This window comes from Lycorma delicatula, chromosome 1 (assembly GCF_047948215.1).
Source record: "Lycorma delicatula isolate Av1 chromosome 1, ASM4794821v1, whole genome shotgun sequence".
NCBI classification, from domain to species: Eukaryota; Metazoa; Arthropoda; class Insecta; order Hemiptera; family Fulgoridae; genus Lycorma; species Lycorma delicatula.
Window position 1 is genome coordinate 160,567,980 of NC_134455.1, and position 27,518 is coordinate 160,595,497.

Consider the following 27,518-nt stretch of genomic DNA (forward strand, 5'->3'; position numbering starts at 1 on the left):
GCCTCCTAAGTTATTACTTCAGAGGATGAATAAGAATGATATATATGAATGTAAATGATCCTGAAAAACCCGCGTTTTATATACAATAAATTTGCATAAATTTTGCATATACAGATATGCAAAAAATATAAATAACAATATTTAAATTTGACAAAAAAATCAATATTTAACAAACAAATAAAAATTATCCACTATAAAAAATGAAATAATGCGATTACAAATCAACAAAAACTATAGATGCATGGGAATTATATCCAAAAGCTAAGTATACACAGAAGTTGAATATTCGCATAAAATATACTTCATTTTTTTAATTTTTAACATTAAGGCATTATTTTTAATAAGAAATAACCATACAATTCTATTAAAAATAATTAAGCAACATATTGCGGTAAAAATAGAGGTTATGTAAACTTGAACCGAGAACAAAATGTCACCAAGGAACCGTTTGGTCACCGACTTAACAATCACGCTAAGCCAGGTTTTTATAAGTATAGTTTTTTAAAGTGAGAAGAACGTTCGACATTAGCCACAGAGAAAAGAGAGAGAGAGAGGAATGTTTTATAATGAACATAAGTTTTAGGCTAAATATAACTCTGGTTGAATTTAAGTCCCTTTGAACTCGACCAAAGTATTTTAAATCAGAGATATTTTATAAGATAATGTGCAGAAAATCCTATGACTGCCGTATAAACCCACACGGAATTATTGTGGAAGTGGCTGAATATGTCGACAGACAAATATCAATTCTGTAGGATACTCAATTTTTCAATGCACAACTAACCGCTTCGAGAAAAATGTGATATTAGTTTCTGTTTTAAACTTAAAAAAATTTAACGCTAAACATAAAAAATAAATTTAAAGATAGAAAACGCTCAATAAAAAAAAAAGCTTATATATATGTTAATTAAAATCTAAATCTCGATGGCCAATCGATTGTTAAACAACCACAATCAGTAGATTCTGAAAATTAGTATAATAATAAAATATAAAATAAATGAAAAAAGCACTAAATAATACTAACTAAACAATATTTACGAAACTAAAAAAAGAGAAATAATTTCTACTTATTTTGTTAAAATAAAAGTAACGTAACTGTGGCGTATTTTTATACCAAACTCAACTCAGATTATACACAATGACAAAAGGTTTTTTTCTAATTTCGTGCTTATTTCAATAACTATTCAGCAAAAATCTTTCTTTTTATATAAGTAACATAACGAACTTTAGAAAAATTATTGAATAAAACACACTTTTCGGAATACAATGATTTGATATAGTGTAATTTCATAAACAGAGAGTAAGGAAAAATGGTAGCCAGAATTAGCTTACTCATTTTCGGTTCAACAAATAAAAATTAACAAAAGATTTTTATGAAAAATGGCGATTTCCCCTTCGTTTTCCTTCTGTCGGCCACTTTGTATTTGTTAAAGAAACATTTTATTTCAAGATCGGCTCGAGGAATAATTGTAATATTTGTTACACGTCTGCACAGAGTTTCTCTAAAACGAAAAAAATAATACATTGTAAACACTTTCACAAGTTTCAAAATGGCGACCTCGTCAATTTTCTAATCTTTTAAACCGTTAACTTTTTTAAATATGTTTTATTTACTAAAATATTAAGCCTTCATTGTAAACAAAATAACACCTTATTTTTGAAAATCGGTCGATAAAGAACCCAGTTAATGCAGAAAACTAATAACACAGTTTTCAGTCTGATTTCATCTCCGTCATAGATAAAAAATTACTAAACTGAATTAATTTAAATTAAAAAATTTAGATATTAGAAGTGATAATATTAGATATTAATAAATTTAATTAAATGTAATAGTAACACAGTCGTACAGTCGTAAAAAATTGTGTCACATCGGTTCGAATCAGACTTCATCTCTTTTTTTTAACTTTTTTTTAATTTAAATATATCTGTTACGTTTTCACAGCCTCTTCCCGTCGGGTGCTGAAACCTAGCGGTGGCTAGGGTGCCCACATCAAATTATGGTCACCAGACTATCACGCCACTCTACGTCACCAGCTGCTCCCTCGAGCACTGTACATAGCGTCTTCTAAGCCAGTCTGCACTCATACCTGACCCAAGGCGGTCGTGTCCGGATGGACTGTCTCAATTCTTGTCCGGATAAACATTACTTTCAGTTTTATTTAGCTTATGTTTGCTATCTTTAAAGTTAAGTTACAAGTGTTATGATATAAAATTCTTTTAAACCGCCAAGACGGCGTACAATTAAACAATCCTTCAGTAATCAACAAGGTGTTGTCTTCATTCATCACCTATGAACACATACAGTACACCCTCGCTCTAAAATCTACCGCAACGCTGTTGAACAAGGGCGTCCCGTCGACATCGCAACAATATTGATTTATTAATAATTATTAACCCCTGATTGTAAACAAAAATTACGATAAATAATAATTCAATAATAACAATAAAAAAAATAAGAAATATCAGAAGTTATTAATGAAATAGAATTTATGTACTTTTGATTCTAAAAAATAATTTTATATATAATTTAATAGGCGTACAAGGAAATCATGTGGCGCCCACATCAGATGTTTTTTTAATGTTAATATGTTTTCTTTCATTTTCATTGATATCGTAATTTTAATTTTTTAAATCTATCATTAATTAAAACTTTTTGATACCAGTTTTTCTTCATTTTTTTTTACGTTTTTAAAAATGGAAGTTTATTCTCATATCGGAATAGCAGACATGTGAGTTAGTACTGATTAAAAGTACTGTTGTATTTTAAAAGTAAACTTTTACTAGGGTAAACTTAAAAGTAAACTTTACTGTACTGTTGTACAGTAAAAGTTACTGTTGTTCATAGCTTGCATGAAGAAAATTTCCCTAATCGCCGTTTGCTGAGAGAAAAATTTCTTGTAATTCTGCACGGAAGGTTTTGAGAAGCCGGAAAATTTTCTCCTAGATCTCATGATTGAGGAAAACTGTTCATTGATGAAGCTGGGTTCAACCGACATGGAGTCATAAATTTTTGTAGTAACATCCTTGGGTACAAGAAATTAACGCCTCGTGACATTATGCAGTCAAAGTATCAGCAATCATTTTCAATAAATGTTTTGGCTAGTATCCTAGGTACAAGCCAAAATGTACATGTTAAAATTTAAATAAATCTACTGTTCAATGTAACTGCGTAGAATTTGTTAAATCCTATTGCTTTCCTATAACGATAAATTCATTCAATCATTATTAAGAGCGGGTTATATAAATGGTGGCATTATGAGCGGGTAAAATGGCGGAAAAATTCAAAAAAAGGTGTCGTTTTGTTTACAACGTGACCCCTGTAGGGAAAAGATACCCACATTGTGACGATTCCGATCGCCACCCCCGCCCCCATAGCCTGATGGGTAAAGCGGATCGTCTTATTGACCCTCTAACTCTGATTACATATCACAGTCATCAGTTTGGTCTCCGTCACGATGCCATCAGTACAAATGCCTTGGTAGGCATTTTCATTGGTTTTAATTCAACTTTGCTACCGCCTTTGATGTAGGCTTCTTTCAAATAAATTTGCTCACCTACTTTAATTTGTAAATCTCTAGAAGATCGATCCCCACACCACAGGAAAATCGAAGGATACGGAATAATCATTTACTATATATACATCAAAGCTAGATTCCAGTAACAAGTATAAATTAATCTGAGTCTACTGTAAACAACTAAGAATCTATTCTCATATCTCTTAAATTATTGATCGCAATAACGACAATTTTGTCCTATAAATATCCCAAATACATTTCTTAATTCATCAAAAGCAATTTTTTTTAAAATTCACAGACAAACGCTAACTTATTCAAATTTGGTGCGCTTTTGAGAACAAGGTCAATGCTTTCATCCTCCTACATCGCAACTCTATCATTGAGTTTCTAATATATTTTATCCCCTATCTGGTCTGCTCTCGGAAGCGAGGTTACTGCTTTCATCCTTCCACACACAGTTCCAACACAGAAAAATGAAACGAGCAGCTAAACTAATCCGGGCTCGATGCCAGAACGTGTCCCGATTAGCCTACATTAACGAAATAAGCGCCCAAGCGCGCTCTTACCACCCAGGTTGCTACTTTAGCTAATAGAGCATTAAACTTCTTCAGCCACCCTCTGCAGGACCTGAAACCTAGGAAAGTCAGCAACTATATTCCATTCTCTTTGGGTTTTCCAGTTTACCCGCAAATCCAAGAGAAAAGTATTTCTCCCAAGTTCCCTAATTATTCTAGTTAATTATTATCCCTATTACTGTACGTTCAGCTTCAAACTTTGGGCACATGGTACATCAACTTTGTACATGGTACGCATTATCGTCAACTTCTACAATTCGGGCAAAAATCTGAACTAACCAAGCCAAACCTAGCCAACTTGTCTCTAAAAGCACCATGTCCAGAAAGAAACTGAATAATAGCCAATTAGGGGAAACTCATTTAACAATTTGTAAATCTTTCACATCGGGGAAAATAAAGTGTAACGACCATCAGAAGATTCATTTCATCTAACCTGTCACGATTGGAAACCTTGGTCCTCGATCTCTCGCATACGACCGGAGGTGAGTTGGCCTACCTTTTTAGCACTATATTTCATTTGACGCTCAGTGACAAGTATATCTATCGGCTTACACCTGCAATAACAAAGACTGCCTCGCGCGAGGCAATTCTATAGCCATCGACTCCTGACAGTAATAGAATACACTGGGGTTTCAACAAAATATGACTATAACCTTTATATCTCATACGTTGAATCCAGACTGGTGCACCATACAACATTATAGTCTCACAAAAACCTTTATAAAAAAAAAAAAAACACGCACGGTTCTGAAATTTAAACCCCAATCAGGATGATCCCGATCTGGAATGTTAATGTAATGTTGTCATATTCGGACACCAAAGAAAGCATCATATGTCTTTTTACCGACGTATTGAAATTGCTCCTTGAATCGAAGATTCCCATCAAGGATAATAACACCTAGGTATTTTTTGAAGCGGACATACCTGATGGATGACCTGCCATCGATACACAAGCTCGTCGTGTATCCGGTAACCTAACTTTATCAGCATCATGGTAGTGTTTTCAGGACTGAATACCATCTTGTGTTGTTGACTCCACAACTTGAGTATTTTACAAACTTGGGCTGGCCTGAACATCTCTCTCCTCGAATTTCTTTTAACCAGCAGAAGCCCATCATCCGCGTAAGCGGTGATGCGACAGCCACTAGCTATTCTCAAACGCATCAAAGAGTCGAATTCAGTAACGCAGAGCAAAGGTCCTAATATTTGCCACTTCAACTTTGGATAGAAACGTTAAAGGTAGAAAGGTCCTACCTTTGAGCCGCTCTCTCGAAGAACGATGTCTCGATTGCTGAAATAACTAGGTAGTACATTTAGTACATCTTATCCCGCGCACAGCCATGCTTCTGCAGCTGAAACAGGGCTGAGGGCCATCGTAAAAGCCCCAGATATATACAAAAAAGACACCTAAAACACATCAAGCTTCACTTGAAGAGGCAATATTCATAACTATTGTCAGGTTTGAAAATAGAATTCTCTGTGCCCTTCCCTGGGCAAAAACCATACTGGTCATCCATCAAAAAGTTCCTAGAAGTCAACCTATCATAAATACGAAGTTATTATTTCAAAGAACCTTTTCCAATTACTGGCAAGAGCCTCAGAGGGTATAAGAAAAGGTCACAATTTGGTCATTGTCTCCAAATTTGAAATTTTTCCGAACAAACAGGAAAATAACTGGCAAGAGCATCCTTAGTCTATTCAAAGTAATAACACAAATTCCAACAGAACGGACAAGGAACTCAACCGTAATTCCATCAAAGCCCGGAGCTCTATTTCTACCAGAGCTACAGATCATCTTACGTTCCTCAACTTTTGTAATCTTAAAACAAATTATCAGAACGAAAATTAGCAACTTCTCTCTAATTCGTATATCATAGAGGTTTCATTGATTTCAACATCATCAGGCTAGAGATCGTTCAATAAAATATTAAAAATATCATCTTTGTCAAAAACTATAACTTTCTTGGTCGAGAGAGCCGAGAGATGAATGTCTTTCTTTCTTTTATTCCCTAGAACTCTATAACAACACCCCACGTGTCTTTATATCCATGCTTCCCAACAAAGAAGCACCAGGAATCTCTTTCAGAAGTCCTAACTTTATGAAAATACTCTGACCCTTATCAATAATAATCAGCAATTAATGTCGGTAGCCAAACAGGGTCACCTTCTTGTTGAGTAGCTAGCCTGAGCAGATTCACGGTTCGTTTCAACGCAGACAACTCTCGAGTCCATCAAGCCGCAACTCTCACTAGATCAGTACTAAGGGGAATTCCTATGATGTTTACTGATGCCTTACTTCTGTACAGATGGAGAACCTGACAGAGAATTTTTCTCTGCCAGGTTCTCCACCTGTACGTAATCCAGACTTCGGTCTAAGACACGCAGTCTAGCAGAAAGAATATTAACAGATTTAGTCCAGTCTGCTTTCCTGTGCAGAAAGCGCTCCTACTGAACAGGAACATTACACCTGTAGACATTACGCAACTAGTTTATTAATTCAAAAACAATTAGTCGATGATCGCTAGGGCAACCATTAACTACAGACCAGGCATCAATCCTACCGGAAATATTTCTACCAATAGAAATATCTATATTTGTTCGACTAAATAACCTCCTTCTTAACATTCCAGCCATGTAGCTAATTCACCAGGAACATTAAAAACTTCCATACTATGTTGCGCAATGAAATCTCTAATTCCGCACCATTTTCTGTGACCTCTCTGTGTCAAAGAAGCGATTTGGCAATCGCATCAGCACCTAATACAACAGGACAATTACCAACAAGATCGAGAACTCTCTTCCACCTTTCCAGATGTTCCTCACTGGGGTTGGTACATTGAAAATAAGAACTAAAAACAAAAATATCAAGACCACCTGCCAACAAGCTTGATAACATGTGCATGAGAAACCTGTTGTAGAAAGACACAATATAGCGACTTCTTACACAGAATCTCGGACATACTGTTAGAGTCAGTATAAAACTTTTTTCCAACTACTAAAACCTGCCAGATCATCCTTAACCACATTCAGGTGCAGCAGAACAACAATTTTGAGACTTTCTTTCAACAATCTCAACTAATTCAAACGGGGCAATATAGACACCCTGGGCATTCAGTTGACCTACCTAACCATCCACTGGATTAAAATACATCTCAACAGCACCTAGAGAGTGACCACAGTCCTTACTATTTACAAATTGCGTACAATTCTTGCGCAATCTTTTACAGTTGACACGAGAGGGAGGCTCGGCCTTTTGGGAGCATTCCACTTGCACAGAAGGAAAACGAAGGAGAAATCGCCATTTTTTCATAGAGCATTTTTTGTTCATTTTAATGTGTAGAATCCAAACATGAATAGCCTGATACAAATTCTTTTTGTTCCTGTACATAAAAGCGCTTCTAACAACTGTCGCTTTGATTTCCAAAGGATTTAAGTTTCTGAATAAACAAAAATTTAATTCTGAACGACTATTATTGCATTATAAGGAGATTCTTAACTTCAGCACAGCAGTGTATACGTTAAAGTACAATATTTAACAAATAATAAGTTAGAATACAATAATATTAAAATAAAATGCGTTACAGTTATTAGTTTTAAGTAATCAATTTTTATTTATCTCAGATTAAACTTTAAAAAATTAAAAGATTAAAAAACGTTAATAATTATAACTCATAGTTAATCTTCTCAAATTATATAGAATCATCGGTGGCAAAAAACTACACTTTCATCCAAATTTAAAAATATTCTGTCAATATTTTTACCTAAAAAAATAAAATCGTTTGTTTGTTTCACCAAATGAAATAAAAAACCACCAGTATTGATTAAACAGCATTAAAAATAATCAATCCATGTTTATTTTAAAATTCAAACAATGAATTTAAAATCTGAATAAAGCAACGAGAATCAAAAAAACTACAGTGAAAACTGCATTCACTTTATGACGCCAAAAGAAAGGGGAAATATGTAAGCACACTAAAAAACAAAATGTAAACATAAACTTAATTAACAAATAGATTGTTTCTCACAAGTTAGCAGAGGATGTGTATCTTTTTACAAATTATAGAGAGTCTTACCGTCTTATTGATCTTTTCTTTATACGATCTTTTCTTTAATTTAATTTTACGTTATGAATCAAATAGATAGTGGTTGATACACTCATCTACACCTCGTTGAGAAAAGAATAAAGCGGCGATTATATGTGTCATTAGTCTATTGCTCAGTTCCGGCTGATACATCTCTCAGTTGCTCGGGAATGAGTTAATTAAAGGTCTAAGACATGTGCGAATTTCGTGCCGCAACCTAACCTGATTGTAGGTGGCTTGAAGTGACACACAAATCATGAAGAAAAGGCGTCAGGAAAAATGAGATTGTTTCCGTTGCTTTCTTCATCGGGCTAAATATACTGTCATATAACGGGACGCTAGACCCACCAAAAGGAGGAAATATTCGACAATGCGAGTGACACCTAGTATATTCATTAGAGACCCCGGATGTATAAAGAATATTATTATGCAGAAAGCATCTCTAATCGGGGACTTTGTATGTCAGGTGCTTCATATCACAACTGCAACGCATTACACAGACCGCTTCAACTCAGTATGGGGGTTTATTTTAGGTACAGTAGCCGCCACGTAACGGCGAGCTTGGATGATCAGCCCTCACGTTACTGTTATACTCTTGTTCTCTGGAACACCATAATTACTCATTTCTTAGTAGCATAACCATGATGCGTGACACGTTGGGTAGTAATCATCGTCACTCCAAGCTCACCATTACTTGGCGGCGACTGTATATATTTAAAATATTCAATTACAATATACGTTTGGTGAGTGGGTGATCGCCCCCGTCACCTTTTTTGATATTGGTAATAACCCGTTTGATTATTAATAGATGTTTCAGAATAGGAACCCTAAAATTTCAAGTAATTCTTATACCGATACAATAAAACCTATTCTTATTCAAGGATTTGGTCAGTCTGATCGCTGAATCTTCAATTTCAATTAACACTAAGCGGGTTTTGTTTCAATTTTTAACCAGCTGAATGAAAGAGAGGTATAACCTGAAGATCACACGTTTGATAATAAGCTATTTTAATTAGTTTTAATTATTCTGTTCACGCGATTTTATCGGGCTTACTCTACCTCTACTTGTTACGCGCCATTTCATTTGACATAAACTATCGTAGAATACTGTCATTTAAGTAAAACTGTTCTGAGCATAAATTAAAAGAGCATATATACATAAAGTAGAGCCAGTTCTTTTTCTTTGTAGTTGTTGAGCACACAAATATACAAAAAAAACAAAAAAAGTATGTGATATAGACTCGTAGAGAGACTTGTTTTTGTTTTACATAAATAGAATTTATATTAGAACAATTATGAAACCACTAAACAACTTTAACTGGTTACGTGCAGCAAGAAATGTCATTCATCTCGTAAGTTTTTTTATATTTTTTAATGGAAAGCTAACTCTTCTATTTTAATTAGTATAAAATTAAAAGTTAATGTTTATTGATAATTATTGTAACGTTATCATTTACTTAATATTACTTAAAATAAACCCAAATGTCAGAAAATGAATTATGAGGTTTATATAACACTTTTAATTATGCACATTTTTACCTCGTTTCTTTATCACATCGCTGTAAATGTATTCTGTGCTCTTAATTTTGTAAGGAATAAAAATGTATTTAGTCTAATAATATGTTTCTTCTGACGCATCTTGATGAAGGGGTATCGGCACTTCTTGCAGTTGTTCTACTTTGTACTGAGTTGGTTAATTTCTTAAAATCTGTAATGTAAGATTTTGAAGTTTAATAGATGTATCAGTTTGTGCTTTATTAAAAATAAATCTGTCTGGCGTCGGTGTCAAAATCAAAGTCTATTTGTCATCTCTCTGTCGTCTAAGACGGTAGTGAGATGCACTTAGTGCTTCATAATTTGGGAATTTGGTAGGTTTTCTAATTCGGAATTCCTGCAACAGTTTGAATGTTTAAGTCACGGTGAATATTTTAGTTAGAAATGTACCACGGTGATGTGTTATTATGCGAATCACTTTGGTAAAATTTAACGTCTGAATCATTGGTTTTCACCTACATTGTAATTCCTTACGGTTAAATCTCTTTGATAACAATTTTGTTTATTAGAATTTTGTCGTAAAGTGAAAGGCTTGATGTTTCCCATCATAAAAAAAATTGTTAATTAAATAATTTACTTCTGTTCGTACATGTATTTTCCTTTAAAATGAACCGACTAAAATATTAAAAAAATTATCGATATTCTCTTTTCAGACTGTCATACTGGTAGTAACAAATTTTGGGGTGTCTGTTACAGTGCAGAGGGATGGGTTTGAATGACGTAAGCCTTGAAATAATTATTTTCAACATTGTTTTATACTAATTCTGCATGCTGTTTTTTTCTTTTCTTTTTAATATAATGCAATTATTGTTACTTTATGGTGAAAAAAAAAAATAACCAGACAAATTATTAATTATATGATACAAAGAAAGAAATACATATCGAGACAACTTCGTTCCTTTTCTCTTGACCATATCGTACTGACACAGATTAATATTATATCTCTTTTCCTTAATTTTTCTTTATGCTGCATTAAGCAATAAACCTCTAGATTATATTCTTTAAACCTAAGGTTTAGATTCTGCAGTACAATAGTAATACTAAACACAAACACTGCACTCACGGACAAACGCTTGCTTACAAATTTAATTTGTATTATTAATTATATGAAAATATTTGTGTGTGTGTGTATATATATACGTATAAAAATAAAAATGTGTGTGTGTGTGTGTGTGTGTGTTTGTGTGTGTGTGTGTGTGTGTGTGTGTGTGTGTGTGTGTGTGTGTGTGTGTGTGTGTGTGTGTGTGTGTGTGTGTGTGTGTGTGTGTGTGTGTGTGTGGTGTGCCTTGCATTTTTATGTAATCTACGTGATATGGAAAAATAGTTGCTAACACCCATTTTATTGGTATTGGTTATTGCCACCAGCCATAAACTGTTTGACAGTAGTTCTTTGATTCTTCTGTGTAAATTTAATTAAAGATATTCTGATTGACCTACATAGTCGCTTTGAATGTACTGATCTACTCTGGTATTTAAGTTTCGATTAACCGAATTAGCTCATCGGTCTACACAAAACTGTAATTTTGTTCAAATTCAAATCTGAACTGAAAAATTGCAATTCGACATACAAGTTACGTAGATACAGTTGCAATTACGATAGGAGAGGGTAAAATATAGAAACATAAATAAAATTACCGGTTCTGCATCGCTACTGAAATTCTGAAGGCGTAATAATAGCCTGTGAAAACTATTTAAAAATCGACATATTTTTTTTAAAAACAAATATAGTTTTGTCATGAATTATGATGATGTAGCACCATTTGCTACTGGCATCCTCTAGTAGATTGACAACAGGATGGACATCCGGTCATAAAAATTCTTTCTCTTCTAAACCAGAAAATCTGAGAAATATAGACTGAAAGACACGTATATGTATTTATAAGCATCGTAAAATAAGGACAAAAATAGGAAAAAATTGTACCATCTGATTTGTTAGAAGTATTTAGACCAGTTAGACCTGAGAAAAATATAGACTTAAAAATTAGTGTAGATATATTATTCTATTTTTTAATACGGTCGAATATAATTTTTTTTTTCTTGTTTTTAGGAATTTCTGTTTGATTTGTTCAGTCCTCCTAGGAACAAATCCAAGTTGACGAATTTGGTGTATTTGGTTAGCGACCAAATATCCCAAATTCGACAACTATTTTTTATTTTAGAGAGAACACTGGTAGTTACATAGTAATTATCTACCAGAAAACTTAAGTGGAAGATTTTGAAACAAAAAAATTACATTGTTTGCACAATCGATTTGATGATATTTTTCATATCGACGATATTTTTTTGTCATCATTGCTCAGTACGGGAGTTATAGTATGATGATACAAAACCCGATGAAAATTCTCACACATGAAAACTCTAACACACTATATTTACGCACAACTTCCAAATTTGTTAATATAATAATGGTAAAAAAGGAACGTATCCTATATTCCAGAGGGGATCCTTACCCTCTTTTTAACTTTATTTCTTTAATTACTTTTGTTGTTTTCATCCAGGTGTGGTTTTTCCACCTTTCCGCTTTCTTATTTTTTTTTTTCATGCGGGCAGCGGTTTTTTTATTTTTTTGTAAGTATATCATATTTTAAATAAAATAAACTTTAAAGAAAAATAAAGTGGAGCTAAATTATCGCATTAAACAATAAAGTAATAAATTAAATTTTCTTTAAATTTTGAATTTTTTTTTAAATCAATCAAATGTAAGTTTTTCTATAATTGTTTACTTTTAAATGTTTGCTAGCTTCAAAAAGTCAAAATTTAAAAATTGATAATGTAGTTTTTTTAGTGAATTTTTAGTCTGCTTTATTTCTTTTAAGTTTATTTTAAGGATTTAATTTTGCTGAAACGAATTCGAGGAGAACATAGTAATAACAGTCGAAAACGTCTTGTTTTGTTATTCACATTTCTCCCTGTAGAAAACACAGTTTTAATTTATGGAAAAACATTTTCTTTAGAGCTCAAATACGGAAAGAGCCGGCGCAATTGAAACGAGTACTTCTGTAATCAATGGAAATACACGGAAAGCGGCACGGAGCCGCTTTCTGTGTGAAGCGGCACACAGTTTCTTTTTACTTTCAACAAGATTGGAAGAGCAGAAGATGAACATCGAACATCACCTAGGAAAGCACAAGTCGCAGGCGTTAGGAAATTCATAGTTGAAGACAGAAAAATCCAATATAGAATGCGAGATATTTACAGTATTTATAAAGTTATACATTCAGAATTAGTTTAAATTATATCATACTCAGTTTAAATTATTAGATTTGCAAGTTAGATAAAAAATTTAAGAGATAATACACAAGAAAGCAAAAAAAAACCACTTAGTACTTTGCAAAATGCGGGTATTTGCTTGGAAAAAAGTAAACACTTAAAACATGCTTTATTTCTTGATGTGTTCTTCAATTTTCTGTTGTAAAAAATTGAATATACATAGTGACATCCGCTTATACTGAAAGAGCCGTCTGGATGTCGTTCCAATTGATGAAAAAATCTTGGTACTATCCGTGTTTCCCTTTGGCATATATTTCAAACATTCTCTCTCGTAATTTTTTTTTATTTACTCAAAACCCGTTCCTTAAAAATATTATCGTACAGAAAAACCTACGGTGGGGGTTCTGGACAATGATATGCAAAAGAATAAAGTGTGGTTTTAGTGTTCCACGGTGCTCTGCTCTCTGTGTATTTTACACTTGTGTTGTGAATCCTGCAGTCATGAACAATCTTTTTTAATTTTGCGAAAAAATTAAAAAAAATTGTTTTGCAGATATAGCGGATTTTTTTTCACCCTACCACCGGGCCGGATCCACAACAAACCAAAGCACAGCCCAGGGGGTGTCTATTCAAACGGTCTTCCCCGTCCGCCGGCCATAAGTCTGACAGGTGAGCCCGCCGGTTAGATCTTTTCATTGCCTGCCTCTAACTCCTAGGGCGGGGTATCCAAGCCCGACTACATCGTTCCTGGACCCCACGCCCAGAAGCCGGGTCTCAGTCTTGACGACAATGCTTCTAGTGAGAGCAGCCTGTGTAGGGTATTCACACCGGGTCTCTTTTTCACGAAGAGACGAAGGAGTCCCAGTGCCTTATCACTGCTGCCCATCCGTGCAAGCACAGCCGAACGGCAGGGGGCTGTCCCTCAACCCCCCGCCGCCCCATCATCCCTGGCTTTGTGCTGGAGTATCCTTGTCACAAAGTCAGTTACTGCACAAAGCCATACAGTCTATGATTGTGTCAACTGTAAGGGGCCCACTCACCAACTCACAGCAGCGACGTTCAGCAGCCCATGTCCGGCAGTCGAACACGACGTGTTCCGGTGTATCGAACTCTCCGCAAGAAAGTCAAAAGGGGTCGTTGGCTCTCCTCCTGGCATGTAAGCATATCCGAAACATGCTGTGGCCAGATAAAAATTGGGTCAACCAGTAAGTGAGCTCACCAAATCTGCGGTAGACCCAAGGCTCGACTCACCGGATCAGATGATGTGACCGTCGTCCCGCGATGGATGGAATGTAATATGCACAACGGCCTGTGCATATCACTCCTATTAGCTCCTCCAGTAATCCCATCCTCAGCCCGGCTATTTGTTTAAATGGAAGGATACCTGCAATGACTAACACTGCCTCAGTCGAAACTGAGGCAGTGAGTATGCCGAAATGATGCGGGCAATCCGTCTCTGCACAGCCTCCAGTGCCCGCCGATTTCGATCGCACCCCAGAGCTTTCGACCAAACAATGACCCCATATAGTAGTACAGAATTGATCACATGGCCGTACAACTTCCTTTTGTATGACCGAGGGCCGACCACATTGCCCAGGAGCTTACTCAGTGCCCGCACCATCACCACTGCATCGTGCTCTCGCACGTGTCGGAAAACGTACGTCGTCGGTCCAGCCATATCCCCAAATACTTCACCGACTCCAACTGGGGTACTAAGGCTCCGCCAATCGTGATCTGGATCGGAGAAAGAGGACGCCTGCCAGCCAGACAAATGAATGATGTCTTCTCAGGAGACAAGGTTAGCCCCCTACCCGTCAACCAATGCTGCACTAGAATGATAGCTTCATTGGCCGCTGTCTCTACGTCGTCTACAACCCTCGCCCATACTACCAATGCCAGATCGTCAGCAAAGGCCACCGGTACAACACCTCTAGGATACTTCAGCCGGAGCACCCAATCCAAGTTCCATAACGTCAGACTAAGTAATGATTCCTGATGTACCTCACATTTGACCGGAAAAGAGAGCTGTGAGTCCGTTGAATTGTAAAGCAGACGTCTTTCTTCTAAGTACCTTTGTACCCTTCGCCGTACACCGCTGTCCACCTGCTTGTCCCGTAGGGCCTCGAACGCGGCACCCCAGCGCAACGAGTTGAAAGCATTCTTTACATCAAGCATCACAACCACGGGTATGTTTCTCGTGCGCCAGGTGACGGCAGCCGCCGCCTCTACCAGTCGACACACACATTCTACTCCATCGGTAGCGGACTTCCCCTTACGAAACCCATACTGGTTCATGGGGAATCCATCATTATGCTCAATTTCTCGCTTCAGCCTAACATCAAGCATCTTTTCCAACAGTTTGCATTAAGAATTCGTCAAGCAGATCGGACAATTAGTGGGGAGTCCCGCTGCCGTGGCTTCTGTAACAACACCAGACGGGAGCTCTTTTCATGCCCTCGGAATGTAATCACCCGATAGCACATCGTTCATTATGTGCTGAAAGTAAAAATTATAATTTTTACTTCGCATTTTTATTTCGCAAATAATAGAGACAGTCAACAAAAAACGATTAATAACAACGAAAATAACTCAACAACACAAAATAAAAGTGAGTACAGGTAATCAGTGACACAAAACAACACCAAATCAAAAATTATGCGGCGGCACAACAAAAATAAAAAATAATTAAAAACATAATTAAATAGCAGAAGTAACTCAAACGAACGAGAACATGAATAAACTGAAATACGAAGAAAACGAAAACTTAGTATGAGGTGGGGAAAACATGTCTAACCGCTTGACTTAACCTAACTTCAAAACTATGTATAACGGATAGAAATAGATAATATCTATAGATAGATATTGTAATATCTATACTATAATAATACATAATAGATAGATATATCGGATAGAAACAGCGGATTAAACAAAAAAAACTCGCTTAAAATTCCTCATTCATATTATTCATCGCCGATTTCTTCACGCTTCGAATCACGAAAACTGATCTCAGGGAAAAATTTTTATTACGCAATTTGATGAAACGAGAGGAAATTAAACATTTGCGATCAATTGCAGCAAAGTTTTGAAATGAAGTAAGGGGAAAAAATACTACTTTTAAAGGGAGAAAACAAAATAAATGTCTCTTATAAAATTAAATCGTACTTATTAAAAGATTTTGTTACGAAAATTTCAAAAAACATATATACCTAGCATGTTTTCATTTTTCATCATATCGAATAATTTAAAGAATATTTTCTCCATTTTCATAGCAGAATACACGACTTAAACATATTTACATCATTTTTAATTTTTATCAGATTTAATTAAAACTATTTGAACTTTGCTATTTCTTACATTAAAAAACTACTAATTATTCTCCGATGAGTTTCGGGATAACCTCATAGTTACACTTACGTAAAACAAAATGTGAAAAAATAACTACCTCATTTTCATCTTTTAATACTTCCTTATGAATTCGGATTTGCCAAACGAAACATTTAAAATTCATACCCAAATATTCTCGAATAATGCAGTAATGACTGCTTTTATTAAGTAATTTTTAATATGTATAGCGATTAGTCTATACCGATTTAACGAGTTCGTAAAAATAAATAAGCACAGTTTCGTCTACTTCTTTTAGAATGCATTACTTCTTTTAGAATGTATTACTTCTTTTTAAAGTCTAAAAAATCATTCAGTACAAGGTACTAACTCTGCTTAGTAAAATCGATTGACTTACATTGACCGAATAATATTACTATAACAATTTTACCAGTGGCATTTTCCGTTTGTAAGAAATACTTAACTACATAACAATTCTCCTTCAATATAAATGTCTCGTGTGTCTTTGTCATCAGACAAACATACAAAAAAAGGAATTGATTATTATTTTTCAAAGGATCATGGAGGTCTGAAGAAAAAATTTCAAAGTAACGAACCAACAAACGAGAAACTTCAGACGAAGTCTTTCAGCCATTTTAATATTTTTCAAAAACTTCCTTTCTCATTCATTTCAGACTAAGGAAGTTCATAAAAAACAAAGGCTAGATTTTCTGCAAACTTTTTGTTAATATTTTAGTTTTACGGTTTCAAATTTACTAAGGAGAAAAACCAGTTATTAATTTTATAGTATTTTTACCTCAGTTATTTGCTTATTTAAGGCCATCTACTCGCAAAACTACACCTATTAAATTTAATCATTATTTAATTAGCCTACAGGTTCCACTGTTGCAAATCTCGTCTACGATATACCTCTCAATTTAATTTAGTTAGTTAATCTATTATAATTCTTTTTCAAAAGCTGCAGATACAAAGGAAAGCTAAAATGTATGTACTGTTTTATACTATGATATATATCAAAAGATAATGGATGAAAAAAATTGTAATAATAAATTATATATAACTGACTGAAATGAAAATATTCAAGAGCTTACTTTAATCATCTAAATATTTCATTAGTTGTAACCTTCGAAAAGGTTATAAAACCATTATTTGTTATATGAAACTTACCTTGAAATAACCGCTAAGCAAACTTGCAATTCAATAAATGAAATGGTGTTTTAACTGAAATCGTGGGTAATTACTGTACATTTATTTATAAATACGCAATAAATAAAACGTAAATTAGATTTGAAGAAAAATTTTCAATCGAGAAACCCAGTTGATAAAAGTACGCTAAAATGTGTTACAGAAATGAAAATAATATAATTATTATGCATGCTATTGTATGTATGAGTCAAAGTAAAACGTTAGAAAAAATAAATCAAGAAACGTAATAATAAAACAAAGAACATTAATTGTCAAATAAAATAAAACACTCTAAAAATTATAAAAAAATAGTTTTTCAATTCTTTTATAAAAATCGGCGTCAAATTAAAATTAACTATCTGGAACTTACTAACCCTTAATTTAAAATAATCATCATTTAAAAAATCAACTGAAAAAGTCAAATTCTCTAAATTCTTTTATTCTTTTAAATGTTAACTTATAATTTTTTCCAAATTTTATTTTACTTAAAATATGAGAAAAACGTCCTATAGAAAAAATCATGAAAAACGCAAACTGTAAGAAACAAACCTTGATAAAAATAAGAAACTTATGAGAATAAATCATGAAAACAAATGACAAGAAACGAAATAAAGAGGTTACTGCCGAGCACGAGCTTTGACCCTGAATTGCCGGAATATGGATTAATATTTTATCTTAACTTTTGCAGTTAATTTTCGTATATTTTTTTGATAAAATAGTTTACGTAGCAGAACTACAAGTCTTTCTTCATTAGGCAGAAAACTCCAGTTTAGCAATTAATAAAAAAATTAACAAAACTTATCTTTAAATAGTCTCGTTTTGTGGTTTGAAGAAATCTTTCGTTTAAAAAAATCTCCACTTACGTTATGTGGTTAAAACTTACAAATGGGACCAAAAGAAGGATTCTTCTCTAGAGTTAACCTTGCATACACATGCACATTGAAGAGTTTTAACTTAATAACTATTTAAAAATTTAAGCAATTTTAAAATAAAAATATATGTATGAAGTTGTAAACGATCAAGAATAATAATATAAGAGTCTTCCTTTATAGTATGTATGTTGATGTTAAGATTTTTTTAATGATAGATGAGAATTGATTTTATGAATTCATATTTAGCACACAACTTATTAAACTTGAATAACAAATGAGTTTTCATCTTCAAGAAAAACAAAGGATTATTAAAAAGACGGTAAACAAAATCGTCTTTGTTGAAATGTACATTTTATAACTGAACAAATTATATGATAGTTCGATTAACTTTATATTAAAAGAAATACTTAAGTAAGAATAAATAATCTAATTAAAAATAAACTAAGCCACCGACTAGAAAATTAGTTTAAAAAATTTTGAAATAGATATTCATAAATTGCTTAAATTATTACTTCAATCAGTTATGTATGATCGTAGCCCAAAGGTTGTTTTAGCCTTTCCAATGCAAGTAATAAACTTTTTTACAAAGTCTAGACGGTATAAGAGAGGATTACAAAGTCTAAGAGTGTCATAATATAGTCATTCCTTTCTTTCTCTGAGAAAGCTACACGCTACAAATTATTATAATACACCAAGTTTTGACTGACTCTAGTTAGTTATTCAGAACGGTAATCAAACGAAACAGAATACTAGTTCACAAATTTACATTAATATCAGCTTTAGGTAATTATTTTTAGTCGTTTACAAGTAACAAGCTTAATTATCTACAGTTTCTTCTCGTAACAGTTGTTATCTATTAGATGGAAGGGATCCTTAGTGAAAATTAAAAAAAAAAAATTTGATAAGGAAATTGTTTCATATTCTATAGGCTTTAATTCACGTTCTCCATTTTTTTTTTTTTTAATAAAACACGTACCCAACAAAGTAAATCATCAAAAGCTGTTCCCGAAACATGGAGAAAGGAGCTCCAGTTTGGAATTGTTTTTTGATAAACAATATCACTTGAAATTTGTTGCTAAAACCATTCTCAGCTAAGAAAGTCTTTTCTCCTGATCCTTGTTCGATATATAAAAGAAGTTTGCAAGGATAGTTTCAAATTTTATTTTTTCCGTTGAAATATTTTGTAAATTTACATACTAAGCGTGTGAATTAAACAAATATTTCACCAGATGAGAGGAGGTTTATTTTTTTCCTACTAATTTTCTCCTTTTTTAAACGTGCATTCTGAGAGAGTAAATAAATATCAGGAATAAGTTTTTCGTCAAGAGGGGATGACCCACTATCAATTAATATTTCAGGTGAAAATAAAGCTAAGATGAAGAAAACCGTTCTGAAGAAATGGTTAGAAAATTGATAACACTTAAAATATAGCAATATTTCAGTTTTTCTTCTCATGGGGTTTCAGGTTTGCACACCCATGAAAGTCAGGTAATTATACTTTTTCTGAATTCGAATATGATGAATTTCAGAATATGATGAAAATACGACAAAGTTCTTTCTACCAAATATTTTTTTTAAATTCTTTAGTACATAAATTACATTTTTTATTAGTCAAATTGCATGAAATAGTGACAAAGGGAATGTAGACGTAGGGGAGAAACAAGAGGGATTAAATGTTACTGAAGGCAGAATACGTTCTGAAAATCAAGAGTTCGAATATCAGGGTATCCCAATTTTTATCGATTCAAGAGAAACAAGGGATTTTGGATGCCTGTGAATGCAGCAGATAGACTCTATTACATTATTAATTTTTTAACCGGCTTCCCGAAAAAAAGGACACTTTTTTTTAAGAAAACTGCTTATAAGAATATATGTTAATTGAGGACCTCTTGGATAGTTAAAATGCGTTGAGAAACATGGAGATATAAACATCTTCGACATCAATTCATTTTTTATTTAATTATGAATTAGAAAAGAAAATGTTAAAGAACGCTTTTAATATAGAACTATTTCAAGTTTTGTAAAAATGTAAGGAGTGTGAGAAGACGCAAAGTTTTTAAGAATAACAGGGTACCTGAACTGTCAATTTTGTTTTTTTAACTGGCCCTGCAAAGAAAGCATATTTTAAGACGAAAATTAGAATATCATAGTTTTTCCGATTTTTTGGTTTAGAGGATAGATTCCTGCAAGTCAGGAAGTCTGAAATTCTTTTAAGTCATTAAAATTTTCAATTTTTCCTGAATATAAAATTCAGTTTGATAAGAACATTTCAAATGTAGCAAAATTTCAGTTTTTCTTCTTATGTAAATCGGGAGAGGAAGAGGGTTTCAGGTTTTCATACCCTTGTGAGTCAGAGGTGTGAAAACAAACATTTAAAAAAATTCTTTAATACATAAACTTATCTTTTTATTAGACAAATTACATGAAGCGGTGACAAAGGGGATATAGAATTAGAGGAAACAAGAGAGATTACGTAATTACTACTCGTACTACATTATTTGAAAAGAAACATTTTTTTTTCAAATCGCTTTCGTAGATTTGATATACGAAAAACAAAAAAACAATCTCTATATAAGAGTATTATAGACACAAAGATAAATGTAGATAATGTTTATAATTGATCTATTACAGATGAATTCGTAAGATAAATAATAATTTAATCTATAGTGAAATATAATCTTAGTGTAATTCCTTGAGAATAGTTTTTCGGTATCGTTTTAAACAATAAAATTATTTTTATAATGTCAAAATGTTTTATACTCACGTAATTTCGGAACTGAATTACCAGCAGAATTTACTGGCAGAACTACAGTTAATGAGAACATTGCTGTACACAAAAACAGATAATAATTGCTAAACAACATATTGTACAAAAATAATTATTTTTACTGTGTAAATAATATGATAATTATTATTCAGTAATTAAAAGGCCGATCGGTGAAGTGCAGCAGGCACACTCAGCGTAAACCAACCCGCTGACTAACTAACAGACTGGGATGGATTTGTTGTGGCCGCACACTTTTATATGACCACTTCTACACACTCATTACCACCACCATAAACGATGCCATAAAATGATCTTCAGCATTTTCATAAATTTCGTATCTCATTCCCATCGGCTTCACTCGCACTAACACGTAAACACTTATGCATTTTCTTGGATGTTATAATATAACGTTTCTAAAGAGCAAATATAACATTTATATTTATTAAAATCTTCATAAATAAATTTAATGAAATTCCTTAAATAAAAATATTCGAATTTCAATATAAATTATTAAAGAATTGTAGAGAAGTATACAGATGTGTAAAGAGTATATTAATGAAATTCAACAAAGAAGGTATCAATCTCAGACAAAACACAAATAATGTGATGCATTTAAATGAACTACAAATATTGTCTTCTTCTTCTCTCACCACTACACCTTTCCCTTCCTTATGTTAGATATCAGAGGAAGGCCATCGTAAAGATTAAATCAATTCTGTTCTGTCCTCTTCTTATAATCCATAAATTTAAATATTCCATCTCTATCTCTATCTCTCTCTCACTCTCTCTCTCGCTCTCTCTCTCTCTCTCTCTCTCTCTAATATAAGTAATTTCCGCTACGGTCTACTACAAAGGTTTTTTCTCTTTCTCGATCTCCGTTCCAAAATTCTTATGATTCATCTACAAAAATTTTTTTTCTATTTCAACGGTTTTCATTTTGTCATCTTTACAAATAACACTTCATGTTCAGTGTAAATCCCCACCATATTTGCTGATATCTACACTCCACTCACATCTAGATTTTTAATGGTTAGACGTTTTTTACGTATTATTTTATTTTAGTATACTACCTCAAACATGCTCTTACATGTATATTTTAACAAGGAAAGTGAGGATGAAATGATGGGTGGACGTGAGGATTAAAACAAGGATGAAATCGTAGCGAAAAATTTCCAAACCCGCTATATAGACCGGCCAATTACTATGATTACCGTTATCGGTAATCAACTATCAGTACAGCCGGTATCGGTGCAGGTGTTACCGGAATCAATACTATTATTACCGATATTATTTTTTCTAGAGGCATTATTATTATTATTATTTTTAATAGAGGCAATATCGACATTTTGGATCAAGTGTTTTTCACCTTGGTGTGTATGTTAATAGTCAGAAGTATCGAATCTGGGTTACTGAAAACCTGCACATTTTCTTTGAATCTCCCCTACTCCAACAAAAAATAAGCGTATGGTACGGGCTTCAAGACGAATAAGACATTTGTTTATTTTTTTTTTTAAACTGTCAATTCTGCCATCTACCAAGAAATTATCCAAAAGTTCTTAGCCTAACTTCAAAAACATGATGGTGACAGTTTGTTGCAAGAGTACAGCGCCACTTGCCATACAGCTATTATGGAAATTCTACAGGATTCTTTCGGTGGAAGAATCGTTTCTAAAGAATTGTGGCTACCAAGATTCCCTGATCTGACTAATCCAGACTTCTTTCTGTAGGGTTACTTAAAAGAAATTTAAGGAATATTGTTTAAAAGAATTAAAAGAATTAAAAGAATTAAAGGAATATTGTTAAACGTGTTGACATATATGCATAGAAATGAATGGACATGATTTTCAACACCTGTAAATTTTTATGTGTTTGCTAACAAAAAACTATTATTTACAGAATAAATAAGTGATGGGACAAATCTTTTAAGTTGAACACTCTGTGCATAGTTTTAAAAATCCACATATATTATATATACTTATTGAAATTCTGTCCACACGCTATATACCATCAAACTAAGCGTTTCTCAATCTGGGGGTCGCGAAATTAGCCTACAAGTTTTCATGTAAACAACAATGAAATAATTTTAAGAGAAAAAAAATCATTTATTTTAAACATTTTACTTACATTAACTACACATGTAAAGAAAATAAATTAATGAGATGGTTGCGTTTGTTTTTCATTTAAAACTTTCTTCATACGTGGATCTCTAGGGTTTCTCAGTGTTTCTAAAATGTTAGAAACACTCAAAAGAAAATTATTTTCAAGTGATAAAAGACGATTCCTATATTTAGTTTTTAGCGGAACCATAGACGATAAACCCTTTTCTAAATCGTACGTATCTAAATCTATTGTATTTAAAATGTATCTAAATCTTCAGATGTAAATTATAGTTGTAACGTTTTATCGGCAGACATTTCTACAAGCAGGTCGTGAACCTCAACTGGTAACTTACCAGCTGTAACAACGTTTTCACTAAATGAATTCAGTACCCATCTCTTCGAGATCATTTTTATCTTCCGGGTAATACTCCGCCAACTGAATCTTTAGTTCCCGTAAATGCGTCTTCATCCTATCCAAACTGTGGTGAAGAATAGTGTCTTCCTCAACCAAAGTTTTCTCAATATAATCGAAAGTAAGAGGAACCATTAAAGTTTTGCTTTGAAGGCAAATAATCTAGACATCAAGCTTTTTAATGAAAGCATGAACTAATAAAATGATTTTATCACGGCCTTGTAAATTCACATTCAAGTCGTTTAAATGTGAAAATATATCAGCAAAGTAAGCCAAAAGCAACAACTTATATTCATTATAGTCATTATTCTGTAAAAAAAAAAAACACTGAGAATGGCGTTTGTTTATTCTGGAAAAATATTATTGATTCATCTCGCAATTCCAATAACCGGGTTAACACTTAGGTCAGGTGCTTATCAGCACCTGACTTCTATATGGAAAAGAAGAGATTTTTCCTTTTCATCCCTTTCATCGCATAGTTTAGCAAACAGCCTATTCTGTAATGGTCGACTTTTAATAAAATTAACCATTTTTACAGCTTTACAAAGAACTTGTTTGAGATTTTCTGGCATATGTTTTTGGCAAGAGCATGTCCATCAAGGAAGCAGTGCGTCCATTCCGTCCTTAACATAAGACAATCTTTTATTTTTTTTCAGAAATCCACTGTTCTTTCCTATTATCGTCTTTACACCATCAATACATACTGCAACACATTTTGTCCGATTTATGTTATAGTTATTAGTAGCTTCAGAAAAACATCAAAAAGATGTTGTCCTGTTGCATAACCAGGTATTGATTTGTAAAACAATATATTTTCTGTAACTGATCTGTCCTATCGCATTCATATCTCACAAAATAAGAACTGAGAAATGTTTGCCACATCTGTTGATTCATCAGAATGAATTCTAAAAAAAATTACTTAAACTCACTTGCTGAATTATCTGATCGCGAACATCGGCAGCCAAGTCATCGATTCGCCTTGATACTATGTCGTTAGAAAGCGGAATTTTTTTGCTTCTTTCATGCCTATTAAAATACTGACCGTACCAATTGCAATAGGCAATATGAGGTTTTCTGCGATTGTATGGGATTTGGACATTTTAGCTACTCTTAATGCTACGAGATAAGATGCTTTACGTGTACTTTTATCAGTTTGACTTGAATTACAAATAGAAGCTTGTACATTTCTCGTAATATGTAATCTTCTTCGGAAAAATTCCAAGGGTTTGCTTTTATGATCCGGATGTTAATTTCCAAGTATCGAATTAAATTTTATCGCTTCATGCTTTTATCGGAGAGGAATTGAAAGCAAACAACGCACTGTGGCTTTCCATCCAATGAGGTAAAACCATAATTTATATAACTGTCATCGTACAATCTTGTCTTTCTACTTATCGATTCACTGGATGTAGATGACTCACTTCATTTTTTGACAAATTTATCCATTTTGCATAAGAATCTAATTGAAAAAAGTTACACGTTTGACCGCACACTAAAAAACCCGAAAACTCAATTATTATTATTATTATTTTCAATCAAACTACGCTTTTAAACACTAAAATAAAGGCACCAGACGCAAGCTTTGCATGCGAAATTAAACTGACGTTCTGCAGTCCCTTACGCCTCTTTTATACAGCTGAGAGCACGACGTGTTCAAACGTATCATATGCATGTTCGAACATGATGCTCTCACAGTGAATATTATGCAAGCACACCAAATTACAAGGAGCACGTACACGTCAAGTTGGAACCTGTAGATTGCTCATGTTTTTACTCTTTATACATGCATATCCATCGCTATCAACGCAGCTAAATAGTTTTAATTAGGTTTCATTGGGTTGTGGTTGGGGGATTGCGAAATATTCATTTATATATCTTTTTTACTTTTAAGCTGAAAAGATTGAGAATTGCTGATCTAACTGTTCAAGTATCCAAATCAATTGTACCATTGAGCCAAATCTCAACGGAAGCTTCTACCAGTACTTTTTTGTGGACTTTCTTTTCGCGAATACGCCACGTAAGATGTGAATATAATAAAGTCCAGTTAGGTTTTACGTAAATCTTTTTTTATTAGTTTATTAAAATTGGATTGTGTTTCGTGACTTAGAAGCATATAAGAATAGAAAAAAGAGTGACTTGGAAGAACGGAAAAAAGTTACATTGTGATATAGTTATAAGATATTTCTTTAAAGTAAAAGAGTTGTTTTCTTATAAGTGCCATTATAACTAACAATTTGATAAAACTTATGCGATACTCAAATCGGGTAATTACGTAGCAACAGATTTTTGTATGAACTTGTATCGATAATTTTCATCCCCTCGATTCAAAATGATAATTATCTAAATGATATTAGTCACGTTTAAATTAATTTAAAAAATAAAAAATTAAACTATATTAAAAAACTCTGTGCAATTTTTATCTTGATGGATTAAGCCTTAATTGATTGATCGCTTGCCAGTAACCAGTTTTTATAAAATATTCATTAAAGTGCATTCAACCCTAGTCTAACGACCTTATGAATGCTGGTTGATAAGGCACTTATCCAGTAATGAAACAACAATTTTAAATTTTTTATTTTTCGTAAGCTAAGCTAGCACCTTACATTTGGCTTCGACCTGTTGAATATTGTGACCTTACAGTTTGCACAAGGAAGTTTATCTTTTGTTATGTAAGTGCCTGAACAATGTTGTCGTGAACTGGGCACGTCAGTGAAGCGGGAAAATTTAAAAACTTGGTTATCCGTTTGACATGTGGGTAAGGGCGTGACCTTGAAGATATATTATCGGTCATTTAATTTAATTTAATAAACATGAAACAGTAGTTAGATGCACATATTGCTTTCTGTGTTAAAACATTTTATAAAGATAGTGACTTCACAAAAACTATGCGTAGGTTACTTCACAATCGGTTCAATATTCCGTGTCATGCGCGGATACCGTCTGTTCATGCAATTAATTTATGCGTTAAAAGGTTAGAGGGAACTAGGTCCAAATTAAATTTAAAACATAAAGATGCAACAAAAAGTGTTAGAACGCCAGAAAACATTCAGGTCGAACTGCCATAGCAGTTCAAAATGCTTTTCCATTAAACAAACATTAAATGTCGGTGAACTATCGATCCGTCAAAATTTACTTAAGGACTTAGGTTTTCATTTCTGCAAAACTAAAAATGTTCAGGAATTAAAAGATCCTGATTTGTTTGCTCGCATGAATTTTGTCTAGAAATGTTGCAGTTTGAATGCGATGAAAACTTAATCTACCGTATGTTTATGTCAGATGAAACTCATTTTCACCTAAATGGCTTCATAAAGAAGCAGAATATAGTCGATACTGATGAGCTGAAAATCCACTTCAGTTACATTAGAAATCGTTGCACAGTCCGTAGGTTACAGTGTGGTGTGCACTATCGTCATCTGGCATTATTAATCCACACTTTTTTCAAGACTACCGAAAACGCAACAACCGTTACTGCAGCGCATTACACAAGCATGATCACAACATTTTGAAGCAGAATTAGCTTGATTCACAAATTACGTGGTTCGTGCTACAAGTCATTGTCTTTCCGAACCATATCACATCCAAAATTAGGAACATATTTGGCCGGCTAGATATCCTGATTTACCCGCATCCAACTTTTTTCTTTGGGGTTTGCTCAAGAGCAAGGTGTATGTTGAGTGACCGAAAACGTTAGCGGAACTGAAATAAAAAATTTAAGAAGCTGCACCCATTACACCAGCCATATTATGGCGAGTAACGGAAAATTTTCGATTAATGCTACTAGAGGGCGCAGATCGTAATGGTGCAAATAACCGTTAAGCGTTACTTACAAAAATAAAATGCCATATCTTACAAACAGAAAACTGTAGATAGATTCAAGTTAAAATAAAAACTTATTTGAATACTGG

The 27,518-nt window shown here is 33.4% G+C and overlaps 1 protein-coding gene across 1 annotated transcript in view; it reads right to left on the minus strand.

The window, feature by feature from the left end:
* The window catches only part of LOC142324898 (protein takeout-like), a 59,396-nt gene extending 37,962 nt beyond the window's left edge, over positions 1 to 21,434 (minus strand). The window contains exon 1 of the mRNA XM_075366015.1: positions 21,100 to 21,434. Coding sequence (XP_075222130.1) covers positions 21,100 to 21,199 — 100 coding nt within the window. The 5' untranslated portion in view covers positions 21,200 to 21,434. The remainder of the gene's footprint in view (positions 1 to 21,099) is intronic.
* Between the last annotated feature and the right edge of the window lie 6,084 nt (positions 21,435 to 27,518).